Source organism: Lepidothrix coronata, unplaced genomic scaffold, assembly GCF_001604755.1.
Source record: "Lepidothrix coronata isolate B3197 unplaced genomic scaffold, Lepidothrix_coronata-1.0 Scaffold288, whole genome shotgun sequence".
NCBI lineage: Eukaryota > Metazoa > Chordata > Aves > Passeriformes > Pipridae > Lepidothrix > Lepidothrix coronata.
The window spans coordinates 554,859-568,430 of record NW_016690468.1 but is presented as its reverse complement, the minus strand read 5'-3'; the positions used below and the strand labels follow the sequence as shown (position 1 = coordinate 568,430).

General features: G+C 40.6%; 1 protein-coding gene across 8 annotated transcripts in view; it reads right to left on the bottom strand.

The window, feature by feature from the left end:
* The window catches only part of RABGAP1L (RAB GTPase activating protein 1 like), a 227,419-nt gene that overhangs the window by 88,967 nt on the left and 124,880 nt on the right, over nucleotides 1-13,572 (bottom strand). For 7 of the 8 annotated variants that reach the window (XM_017836913.1, XM_017836919.1, XM_017836914.1 and 4 more), the window contains 3 exons: nucleotides 5,697-5,771; nucleotides 1,821-1,946; nucleotides 304-447 (listed from right to left, as the gene is read on the bottom strand). In XM_017836913.1, the coding sequence (XP_017692402.1) occupies nucleotides 304-447; nucleotides 1,821-1,946; nucleotides 5,697-5,771 (345 nt within the window). Of the gene's footprint in view, nucleotides 1-303; nucleotides 448-1,820; nucleotides 1,947-2,029; nucleotides 2,302-5,696; nucleotides 5,772-13,572 lie in introns of those variants that run through there. The other variant, XM_017836920.1, reaches the window with a different exon arrangement.

Sequence of the window (13,572 nt, the reverse complement as noted above, 5' to 3'; positions counted from 1 at the left end):
GTGTCTTCAAGAAATTACAGTTTCTAACTCTGAAAAGTCATTTAACAAATTAAATGAAGAACAGATGAGTGCATCAGATATTCTTAATTAGATCTCTCAATAAAGAATGGGGCAATCCACAGTTCTCATTCTAAAACCAAACCAGCATTTCACTGAACATCTTCTATATAACCACGGTTTCTACATAATTTAGTTACACACATTTTGAAATCAAACAGCAAATGACTCCAACTAAATGAAATAAAACAAGAGGACACATTTGTGGAATGGAAGAAGGGCTTTCTGACTCAACAGTTTTTTTACCTCACAGAGTAGTAAGTCAATGATGTGGAAGACCATGCAGAGTGGAAACTTGGCAGTGAAGAGCGTGAGGAACCACTGGGATGCATACATGTGAGCTTCCAAATTGAGGTCTGAGAAGTGGCTGTGCAAGTCTGGTAACTGCTCCTGGAGCAAAGGAGAAAAAGAAATGTTTCAGGATTACCCATTAATCCAAGCTCTTCATCTACACTGACAGTAAGGGCCACGTTGCTAAACACCAAAAAACACAACAAAGTGAAATCCTGGCTTCTTTTGAGCAGTGGAAATATGTTTCTTGATAAATTTCAGTGCCCATGGTTACAGTTTTTAGTGAGATATCCACAGTGGATTCTATCACAATATCAAATAAAATACTGAGATTATCCTGAGAAATTACAAAATCTTCATCAGTCAAAAGGCAGAGAGGTTGTGAAACCTATGTCAGAGTGTGCATTTTTAAGTTATCCCTTTGCTCTTGATTTGCTACAAATGTTTCTGCCACAAAAAATAACAGATACCGAACCAGGAGATCACCTTGCTGAGCTTGAAAGCAATAGAGCACAGACAATTTCTCTAACTAGGAGCATAATAAACACCACAAAATAAGCACTGAAAATGCTACTGTACAGTGATGACTTATTAAGTTAATAAAGTATCTTTGTTAACAGTATATCTGTTAATAAAATTTGTTTTATTTGTTAATAAAAATCTTTGTGAACATATGTAAATATTGACAAGACCATATGCTGAAGTATCACATTAATTAGTAATTCTACTCTACAAAGTAGATTTGACATCTGAAAAAAAATTCATTAAATTAAAACATTAACAGTGGTCTGTTTGGTTTGGTTTCAGTATATGCCACAGAGGTATCTATGGTCACCTGTGACAACTGACTTCACTGTGGTAACACAAGGCCACTTGAAATGTTAGTAATTCCTTATTAGTCAGAACAACGTGTAAAACTTGCAGTAGTTTAATTCTGTTAAACTGCTCGATGAAATAATTCCACCTGAAAAAAGAGCAGTGCCTTGAAGAGACAGCAAAACGTGCCAAATGACCTCCACTGGGTTGGTATTTCATAGGCATTGGGGTGTCCTGATTTGCCTGATCTCTTAACCACCAGCACAATTCACAGAAAGTAGGACACTGATGGTGGCAGTCCAAAGGATACACCTTGGCCTTAATAGCACAGAGACATCCTCTCTAAGCAATATCAAGGAACAGGGAAAAGAGGGAGTAAGCAAACAGAGAGAGGGGAAAAAACACAAATACCCGCTCTGCTTGGATACAAAGATTAGCAGCAAGACTGGTCTTTGAAAGACAAAAGAAACTGGAAATAAATCTGACTCATGGTGTTTGAATTGAGCTGTAAAGCCTTCCTTGCTTTGGTTCTGTCCCACCTCCGAAAGGAGAGGGGTTTTATTGTCCAGCAGCTTTTGGAAGCACAGCATGAATCTCTTCTTCATCCCAGCATTTCCATTTATGACAGAAGGAGAATTTGTTAACTCTGGCCCCACCTGCATTAACTTCTCCAGCTGGAAAAATTTGCAATGGAGATCTTCAAAGTTATTTCTGTAGAGGTCCCTCAAGCCATAGTCATACATTATTTTCACAAATACACAGAATGCCTGCTCCTCTGGCATCTGTTGGGAAAAATACACAAAAACAAGGTTAAAATCAGAGCTGAGGCTGGAAATGCCTTACACAGATACACACTCCTAAATACCTTAGGCACGATGAATTCAGAACAGGGATATATCAAAACTTTCAGCAAAGCCTCTGAATGTAGAATTGAGTAAGTAAAATATCAAGGGCACTGTTCTCCTTGATGAGCACTGGGATTTGGCTCTTTTAAGGCCTTCTCTGAAGAAAATGGAGGATCAAATCATAGGTTCCTGTACATACAGATCCCTACAGCAGCACAACTGGCAGCAGCATTCCTTCTGCCAAACAGGGATGAGAACAACCAGTACACAACTCACAGGTACAGAACAATTTAAAACTGAAAAAAAAGAGAGAACAAAAAAAAAATAAAATAAAAAGGCAACGACTCATGACAGTGATTTCTACTGAGAGAGATATGGTTAAAAGGGGAAGACTCAGGAGAATTAAGGTACAACCAACCCTTAGTGAGAATAATGCTCATCTGCTTTCATCCAAACACCAGGACACTGAACTCTGAAATCAGGCTTCCCACGATTCCACCAATTAACATCCTGACTTTTTCAGAAGCCCTATCGCCATAATCTCTATTTCATTCTGACCAAAGTTTCTCATCCAACAGAGTTTTGGGAGGTGGTACCAACAGAAGCTGTGTGAGTCACTCTAAACTCATATTTTTTTGGCTTGAGCCCACTCAATGCTGAATTTGTGGGAAGCCCTGTGTCACAAAACCTCCCCATCATCTCCCTCCCTTCCCTCGTGCCTTCAGGTAACACCATAATAAGACGGGCACAAGCAGAGTCACTGCAGAGCCCAAATCAAGCTTTCAAAGACATTACAAACAACCTTTCTTTTGCAGGCACCAGACTGTAGGAAATGAAAACAATTACTGAGGATCAAGAACTCTTGACCTTTTAGTGTATTCACTCATTCGGCCTCTTGCCAACTCCTTATCCAATATAGCAACAGATAAAAGCTTGCTATTTTCTTCAAAGGGAATTTTAGTCTCTTGATATTTACCTCCAGGGTTTCATCTTTTATGCTCAGCCCATGATTAGGGCCTGTGTCCAGGGCCATGGGTAGACACTTTCATTTTCATTTCCAGACACCATAAAGGAAAGTAACTAGTTAGCATAGGGGCCTCTAGTGGTCTAGTGGTTAGGGTGCTGCACTCTCACTGCTGCGACCTGGGTTCGATTCCCGGCCCCCCGGGCAGATGGAGCTCGTTAGCCCTGTGAGGCAATCCATCTAAGAGAAGGTCACTCTAAACAAACCTACGTTCTGAGACCCTCACTGCCACTGTCCGAGTTTCACTCGGCCCCGGCAGATGAACCTCAGGATTAAAGGGTGGGCTCAGTTCAGCGCACGCTGGGTCTCACCTAAAAAATCCACTGCGCAGGCTCGAAGGGTAATGACCTTTCCCAAATCTTCGCTCGCGAAGACTGGCCATTATTAGTTAGCATAGTAGTGCCAGCTCAGCTGCTGGCTCCCAGTCCAAGGCTGATTCACCTTGGACAAGTTCTTAGCCATCTCAAAGCTCTTAATCACAATTTTATCTGGATTTATCCAGATGCAATGATCCCCACTGACAGTGGATAAAAGCTGCAGACAAAGTAAAGGGAAGAAATGATTTTATCCTGACCAAAAGGCTCAAACCTGCTATGTAAGAAGGACAATGAAAGCAAATTTCAGGGGTTTTGGTCAAACTCCAATAATTTCTAATGAAATAGAAAATAGGTGCTCATGCACAAGCTCATCTCCCCTGCATGCTTAGTCAGACACTCGTGCAGTGACAGCTGTTCCTCCCCCAAGACAGGAGAGGGAACAGAGGCCAAATAGGTCCCCAAGTCCTTGCTCTCAGGGGACAGAGGGTCTCCAATATTACCAACCTTAAGAATTCAGAATCATACATCGAGTTTTCATTAATTATTTTATTCAGTCAGAACACAAACTTTGGGTATTGCCAGTCTGATTTTTAGCATTAAGATAACAAAGGGCAAATATCTATTCTTTGACATTTTAGGGTTTTTTTCACAGAGCAATGGCTCTGAAAAATAGACAAGAAAAAAAGTCAAATACTATGAGACTTACAGTAAAATGATTAGAGTTGGCAACACTGTCCCCCTGTGATTAGAAGTTACCTGCTCATCCTTGATGGGAATTTCATCAAAGCAGCAAAATCACAAAAATCAAGGATGGAGGTGCAGGCTACCCAGCCACCCCTGAAAGATATCTAACTGAAGAGGAAGGATACCCTGTCCCAGAAAAAAAAGGGAAAGGAAGGGATCTAGAAATCCATGCAAAGATAGGAGATTTAGAGAGGGCCTTACAGGCAATCACAGCACACAGGTTGGAGAATTTGAGAAAAACAAGAGTTTGAGGACATCCTGGGAAGCTGCCAACTTAGATGAGCTCATTGAGACTGCTTCCCTTCCACCCTTTCTCTGAGAATTTCACTTTAATATCCTATTATGAAAGCAAACGTTATAAAGGGCATATTAAAATGAGTGTAATTTCCATTTAGTATTCCCTGTGTACAGGGCAATTTCTTCCAACTCCAGAAACACTGGAAACAGAGGTGATTCTCTGTAGTAATGACAGCTCAGAACCGAGGGAGAGGAGCTGAAGTATCAGTCAAATGTTAAGAATGCGACACCCACACGTTTCCAAACAACTCTGGTATTGCAAATGGCTTATTCTTCCAGTGGAACTTCAAAATCCTGGTTTGGGTAAAAAGTTAATTGCAAAATAACTGTTAGAGAAGCTAATTTGCAGTATATGTGGGATTGCAATAATGTGACTAATTCAGGTTTATCCTTAAAGGATCTAAAGCTTCCCTGCAACCCTGTCACTCTGTATCCTGTTCCTTAAGTCTTCCAGGAGTTATAGTTCTCCCTAGAAATTACAGTTTAAATTAATCTGAATCTGAGTTCTCAATGCCTTAGGAAGCATATGTGTAACATATATACCAACAGCTGACTCAAGCCCACAATCCAAAACGTATTTTAATCATGATTAATAATTTACTAATTAAAACCTGACAGGAAAAGCAGGCAAGAGCCTGAGTAAGAGCTGTGGTTGGGGTTTGGGGTGGTTTATTCTGATCTACTTTATCTGAATAAATACTTGAACAAATACACTACTTGAATCTGCAGAGATTTTCCACTGAGACATCAAAGGCAGAGCATCTTGCAAACTATAAAACCTGTGTATTTATTTATCTATCTCCAGACATATGTGCAGGCGTTTATACAGGAAGTAACGGATCAAATTTTGTGCAGTTTTTGGTTACAGGCTAAAATATCAAGGTTGACATTCAGCTTTCATTCACAAGATATTATAAAGTGTCCCTAGGAGAAAAAGTCTCACTAAAAATTAATGAGACTACCTGCTTTGCTGAGCTACTCCGAGAATGCCTCCCAGAGTTAAATCCCCCATAAACACAAAGGGAGCTCACCAAGGTGACAACTAAATTAAAAGAAAATATTAATATGTAACAAATCAGTTTCAGGTTTTGACACAGAAGTACTTGACAATTTAATGGATTTCTCTCAGATAAAGCAAATCTACATTCATAAAGATAGAAGCCATTAGTCACTATTGGCAAAAAGCAACAAGAGGAAAATGAATACAGGCAAATAAACAACAGTAAACATCTGTCAAACAGCACCACTGATTTTACAGCTGCTTTGGTTTCAGATATCAAAGCTTTCATTTTGCAATTAACTCACATGAAGCAGAAGCACAGCTGCAAGGAAAGACTGTCCCTGGCAGTAGCCGATGTCCTCATCGTAGACAGAGTAGGCCTAGGGGAAAGGAAAGGCAAAATGTGTTTAGCATCCCTATTAACATGTTTATTAGCATGCACCCACCAGCACCAAAATGGGCTCCCAGCAATGAGAGCTCAGGGTATGGCCTTCCAGTATCTGAGGGGCTCTGTGGGAGCTGGGGAGCAACACTCCATCAGGAACTGGAGGGACAGGACAAGGGGAATGGGTTCAGAGTGCCAGAGGGCAGGGTTAGATGGGATATTGGGAAGAAATTCCATCCTGTGAGGGTGGTGAGGCCCCAGCACAGGTTGTCCAGAGAAGCTGTGGCTGCTCCATCCCTGCAAGTGTCCAAGACCAGGCTGGACGGGGCTTGGAGCAACCTGGGACAGAGGAAGGTGTCCCTGCTCACGGCAGGGGATATAACTGCATGAGCTCTAAGGTCCATTCCCACCCAAACCAACCCATGATTCTCTGTGTAACACTACTCAGGCTAAAATAATAAATGGGGTGAAACCACAGCCACTCTCGCACAGGCTTTCAGGGCTCTTCAGAAAACACCCACAGGTCACTCTCAACCCTCCACAAATGCTGTTACTGGTAAATTTTTGTTTTCCAAACAGCACGAGAAGAGTTGGATGTGATTTCCCTTCACCAAAACCCAGGATAATTCTGCTGAGCACTTTACCGATATCACAAATGTGATACAAAACCCAGGGTAGTTTGTGCTGTGGGGAGAGTGGTTGTTTGGTTTTGGAAAAACAAGTTCTGACATCATGGAAGCAGAGGACCTGAGGTTAGAAAATGCCAAGAACTACCGTAGACCGAACATTTCATCAGGAACAGCCTTTCCATGCCCTTGTAACACCGAAGAATGAACAAGACTCATTTTCCTATTGTATGACTGGCATGCTTTTTTCTTACTCTTAAAAAAAACCCCAAACTAAAATAACTAACCTTTCCTTCCCCCTTACTTTTCCAAGACAAGAAGACAGATCTTGTTTTTAAAGAGATGTCAGAGGATGTTAAGAATTCAAGGAAACTCGAGAAAGTTCGAGCAGCAGCAGGACTGACATCAGAGGGAGAGACATTCCTGAGGGAATCAGACAGGTATTGAGGCTACAGTCAGGGAAAACAAAAGCAAAGGGCAGAGCCACAGGGAGGAATAAGCCACAGGAAGCAGAAGATCCACTTTGCCTAGAACACCACATTTATCTTCTTTTTTTAAGTCTTAGGTAAAAGCAAGATTGCAAGTGCCCCAAATGGAAGATCAGAGACACTGGGAATAAACAGTCGGAGGTGCTGGGGAACCAAACCCACCCAAGGGCTATCCTCCAGTATTCCAAAGGTGGCTATGCTGCCTCTCCAGAAGGTAATCACTGACTGAAAAAGAGATGTGACTCTTTTCCAGCCAACAAAACTGCAAATTAATTCTCCCAGAAATGCTGAAATGGAGGCCAAACCATAAACTCTTTAAATCACTTTCCCTCTTCCTTCAGATGGGCAAAACTTCATATTTGTGAGGAATTCTGCAATGATTCCAGGAGACAGGATTCCTGTAAATACCACCTGAGTATTCCTTTAAAGGTCACTGTTTCTGAAAAACTCGCCCCATACATTTCCCTTTTGAAAAACTGCCCTGGGACCTGCGGCTCTTTGCCCTTTGTCTCCACTGCTCACCACTGTTTTGAAGGCTGTTCCATGGAATTAGTCAGGAGCTGAGTGAAAATAATCCCAGCCCACTGCTCAGGTTCAGGGGCCATGCAAATTCACAAACATCAGTCACAGAAATCATTGGAAAAAAACCCTTTAATTAACCATTTCAATCTGCATACTAGTTTGAATCAGCTCTAGCCACTGAAGTCAAACAGAAAAAATAATTCCAGAAATGCACAACACAAAATTTGAATTGGGGGGGAAAAGGGATGTTCGCTTCAAAAAAATTAATTTAAAATTACTCTTCAGCTACCAAGCACTAAATTAAGAGAAATTACATTAAATGCTTAAATTAATGTTGCATATGACTAATTAGAACCATCTTCTGATTATTCACCATCATGAGTATTTATCTATTTGTTCCCCCAATTAATCAGTTATTATGCCTAATATTTTATATCTGTAGCATTCTTAAAAGATGTATTATTCCTGCTTTCTAAAGGCCAACTCCATCTAGAAACATGAGAAATTTGATTTATGATTTCTTCATACTATATAACAACGCTTCTAATTTACTTTAAAAATTCCAGGCTGAAAAATTAACAGCAAACTATCAATGCCTGAGGTTTCTCCTTTGTGAGAAGCATTATAGCAAATAATTTGCTGAAAATACCAATAAATTAACCCAAAGGAATTATTTTAAAGTAAGTATTGAGAAAGCAACAAACTGCTTCCAAAACTGACATAGATTGAAAAGTACAGAAAGTTATCAGAAATAAAAACATACTTCTTTTGAGATCGTGAAAGAAGTTGAAATTATGGCAAAATGAGGAGAGTGGAAGGAAATCCTCCCTCTGCGCATTAAATACAAAAATATGAAGGAAGACCAGCAAATTCTCTCATAATCAACTCCTGAGCACATCTGAACTAGTAATAAATCCACTTCAAACACATGCAGAGCAGGAAGGCAAAGTCTCTGCTTGGAAAATACATGGTCGATGTAAGAAAGTTTTATTTAAACTCCAGCAGAAAATCACCGTGAACTCTGTGCCTGGTTTATTCCAGAAGAATCCCAGGGGTTGTCATCCTGCTGAAACCATTTCTAACAGGGGGTGTGTTGAAGGATCTGTGTCCAGCTGAGTATCAGAAGGGATGATCAGTTAAAGGGAACAGAAAAATTCAAGATTTATTGAGAATAGATGGTATTCACCCAAAAATCTTAGAGGGGGAGAATAAACTGGTAAACCATTACTTGCCTAAACTGAAACTTTTCTAAAAATGTTGATCCATAGAACTACAAATCAGCAAGTTCTGGATAATTTGGTTTAAATAAAAATGTGAAATTAATTAGTGGACGCAGATATACATTGGCTATATAAGTGAAAAACTGAGGCCCCAGTAAAAGGACGTCATCATTAACAAATCTTTGAAGCAACCAACAACCATGGGAAAAAACCATTAACTGCTTTTTGAAATTCATTTCCACAAGGTCCTTCCCCAAAATCTCATCTTGACAAGCAGCTGTTATCAGATATGGGGACACAAACTTCACTTCAGAATTAGATCAGGTTCTCCTGTTAAATCAAAGCATTATAATCCTAGCAACTAAAGATTTCTCTTTAAGGAAGTCTCTAAAATCGACATGATTTCATTGCATCTACAGAATGCAAAGAGATTTCTGAAGCTTTATGCATATTACATTTCCAATTACACTATTTTATTTTTAAGTAACCTATGGGACTTGGTATTGCTGAGATATGACATAATTAACTGAAACAGCCTCAGAAATAAGGGTGCTGCCTACAGATACTACCACAATATCAGATTATTAACAAAAGATCTAAGATTTATTATTTAGGATTTATGCTTTTAAGGAACTGAGGAGCATTAACTTTCTCCTTCCACGTGAAATATGAAAACAAAGCAAAATCCCAAATCCCCTTTTTCCACTGCAGTCATTGTAATTTTGTAATTTCAAGAGAATGGGATCTCTCCCATGACAACCTGTGACAGTGTCACAGCCTTTTAACTGATTATTTTCTTAAACTCTTGGGGAACTTCCAATCACAATTCCCCAGTTAACTTTAAATATTCTCTGTCTTGTAAGTGGGACTTAATGGAGGTTCTGAGTTGAAGCCTATTTTCTTTCATTTTAACTTTAAATGGGGATCTCAGAGAATTAAAACACATTTTGAATAGTTATCTGTCTGCTGATGAGAACTGCTGTGCAGGTATTGGTACATCATCATCAAGAAGTGAATTCTTTGGAAGCAACAGTCTCCTAAAATGAAGCCCATGCTAGAGAACCACCTACATGTTGGGAAAGTGAATGAAGAATCCAGAGGTGGACAGCAATTATTCTCTAAAACAATTAATGGAGGGAAATCTCCCAAGATCAGAATCTTCTACAGGCAGAAACCTGCCAAGTAAGTAGCATCTAAAAGACAAACAGAAAGGTGGCTGATTTGAATTTAAAGCCCCAGATCTGGGATTTGTGTAACTGCTGCCTAGGGGTCCCAGCAGATATCAATAAGGAAGAGAAAGGAGTACATCCCAAATTTCAGAATGAAATATTTCTCATCATTCTGCATCCTCATAAGCATGAAAAGGACTGGTTACACTTGCTGAAGGTTCACTAACTAGCAAATATCAGCCTTTACCACAGTGACTCAATAACACTGGAAATGAAACAATTACAGCAGAAACTAAAGAGAGTTCACAAAAATATTCCTGTAGTGTCTGTCTCACATTCCAGAGCTTTCAGTTCCCCTCTTGTGATTCTCATGGATAGAAATGACCTGTGGATGCTGCTCAATGTTTGACACAGACACAGCTCTGTGCTGAAGTCTGGCTTAGTAGAGTTAAAAGTGTCTGAAAATCAGGTTCTGTCAGGAAAACATCCATACTTTGATGCAGACAATGTATTTTCTGACATGCTCGGTCGCTGAATAATTTTAGTGATGGTACAATTTCAAACTCCATACCTAAATTTATTATAAGGGCTAACAGCCTGAAAGTAGTAATATTCCTGTGACTGCAGCATTGAGGATGTATCACATTATACAAGGAATTTCTGTGCTAGCTGAAAACTGTATTTTTAGACATTAATTACTCATTTATTGAGTATCAGGGAGAGGCACGTGGTTGTTACACAATGTGCCTCCCCCAGAGCTGGAAGGGCTGAGGGGATGAAGAAATCTTCACATTTACTCAGGCAGGCCCCTGAACAGGCTCTTTCGAGCATCCAGGATTCCAGTGCTGACCTTTCCACCAGTACAGGCTCAGCAGAAGCCCTGAGTGCAGGAACAGCGCTGCTGCCTCCTCGCTGAGCACAAATGCAGGAGAAGGAGCCTTATTAATATGTAAATAGAATAAACACAAGATAACATTAAAAATCCTTTGCATGAAACAAGACAACAATATTTACCAGAATTGCTCTTCAACCCAGGAGCAAAGAAAATAAACAACTAAAAATAGATGAAAAGTAATTCCTAACTGATTGTGTTTATGCTCCCGTGTTTATCCTAAAATTGGCAAATAGACTCCTCTCTGACAAATAATAACAGCAAAGTGGACAAACACTGCAACATCCCATTTGGAAATCTGAGAAGATGCTAAGGATTGAAAAATGTGGAAGAATAAGTGCACAGTGAGAAGAGGTGACTATTTGAAAAGAGATGCTGCAATGAAATGGAGATGAAAATGTAAAAAAAGGATGAAAATTAGACTTTCAGCTCAGAGGCCAGCACTGAGCAGCAGCTCTGCCAAAGAGTAATCCATCATTCACAGCTTATCACGGGCATAGAAGCTGCTGGTCACAGAAGAGCAACTCAAAAACATTTTCAGACTTCAATATACAGCAAAGAAAGCCAAAAAAACCACCCATATCAGAGCCCAGTCAGTGTTAGCTCTGCTAGAAAACAATTTATTGTTCCCTCTGCTAATGTGGGTACCAACAAAGAGACAATGGAATGACAACTAAAACGGAGTGTTTGCTCTCACAGCAAAGCAGCCACACACTGATCCTGCATGGAAGACCTTCAGGCAAGCGAGACTGGGTTTAGGAACAAACTATGAATCTGAGCCACCAAGGAGATCAGGATTTAGTAACAAAATATGCCATCATTCAAATGATTCATATCCTTCCACAGCACCTCGGTTCACTGCAAAACATGAACAGCACCTTGGAATCTCTGAGAGGCAATTCAGCCATTTGATGAACCCCCAGGGAAGCGTCGGGCCTGTTTTCCCAGTTTGCCCAATAAGAACACCCACCCAGCCAACCCGATGGATTTCCCTGCACCGTGCTCCCTTTTTCCCATTGAAGTCACACTGGTTGTTTGTCGAATAGGAGTTACTTTAATCAGGAAATTAGGGAAAACACGTCCTGTTAAATTCTGCACTGCACACGCTGCAAACAGCCGAGAGGATTAATTGTGCCAAGCGCTGCTATTCCCCGGAGCATGGAGCTGTAAGTACATATGCAGCATGGAAGCAGGCCCAGAGCACTGCTCAGTTATGCATTGTAACAGCAAGAGACAGGTCTTTAAACAGAGCTGGAATTTGCAGAGTATTTAAACAGAAAGCATGCAGGAAACAGCTCTTTTCCCGAAAAATTTCCCCAAAATTCGCTCTGTGCACATCTACCTTGTGCGGTGTCCTCAAGCAAAACCTCCAGTCTAGAATCTCCAACTCTTTTCGTTCCTTATCACCATTGTCAGCCTTAAACTTTATTTTTAGGTACTTTGTCACATAAATGTTCCACAACAGAAAAAGTTTCCATCTTTCCTGAGTTCCTGCTGTTCTGAAGATGAGATTAAGAGATGGAACGAAAACTGACAGACCTGTTAAAATGAGGCAGTGAGCCTTTAATGGTTTTCCTTTTTATCTGACAGCTCAGATCATCTCTCATTTCAGTGGGGAATGAAGAAAATGCTCTTCAGCTTTTTACTCTCTCACTTGAGGACAGACCTTTTCCAGCCTTATTCAATAATCGCATTCTTCAAACCTCTTGCTTTCATATTAGAAGAAGGCTACCCTGCACCTTTGGTAAAAGTTATTTTAGTAATATAAAGCTGCCACAATATTACTTTCAACAGAGATTATTACTTCTTATTCCCAGTGGAATTACAAGTTTATAAGCAAATTAATTAGCTTTAAACAATATTTCTCTAAAATTCACCAGATCAATCATAAACTCAAGGTCCAGTCAGACCCAGCCATGGACATCTGTCACAGTCACAATCATTTAAGAAAACTATGTGAGGATGAAGGAAAAGCACCTCCCTGGAAATCTCCACAGCAGTTGTGTCTGATCTCAATACTGGCAAGTAAGTAGAAACCATCAACTCTAGAATCATTAAATTTAGGAATAATTTCATGCTGCAGATTGGATATGGCTGTTCTACCAGGAAGCAGTGATTCCCAAATCCTTCTCTGAACCAATGAGTACATAAAGAATGAGAGTCAGTAAGTCTTCTAGGACTTTTACAAAGCCTTCAACTTCCCAAAAGGCCCTTCCCAAAGGCTTTTTAGGGAACTAAGCTGCTATAGGAAGTCCTCTTACACACTCAAATAATAGGTTAAAGGATAGAAAGCAAAAGGCAGGAATAAACAGTTCTCACCCAGAGTATGAAGGTGAGGTCACCCACAGAACCCTGTAGAAAGATGTGCTAGGGCTGATGCTGCTGCAAACATTCACAAACCTTAAAGAACACATGAAGATAGCACAGTTACAAAGACTGCTGATGAGACAGAGCTGCTTGGAGCAGGGAATTAAAACCTGACTGCAAAGCTGCTGTACAGATCATGTTCTATCAAGAGAAAGTGGTCAGGTGGGAGAGGGCATTCAACTGCAGGTAAATACAAAATGCTTCACAGGAAAAGCAGCCCTTGACCTGATAGACACACTGCCAGGCCTCTGATCCAGATGGCAGGTTCCCAGAAGTGTTTGGGTTGGAAGGGATCTTAAAGCTCACCTCATTCCACCCCTGCCATGGGCAGGGACACCTTCCACTAGCCCAGGTTGCTCCAAGCCCCGTCCAGCCTGGCCTTGGACACTTCCAGGGATCCAGGGGCAGCCACAGCTTCTCTGGGCAACCTGTGCCAGGGCCTCACCACCCTCACAGGGAAGGACTTCAGATGGACTGAGCCGGTTGCATCCCATGGAATGCCACTGAAGGAC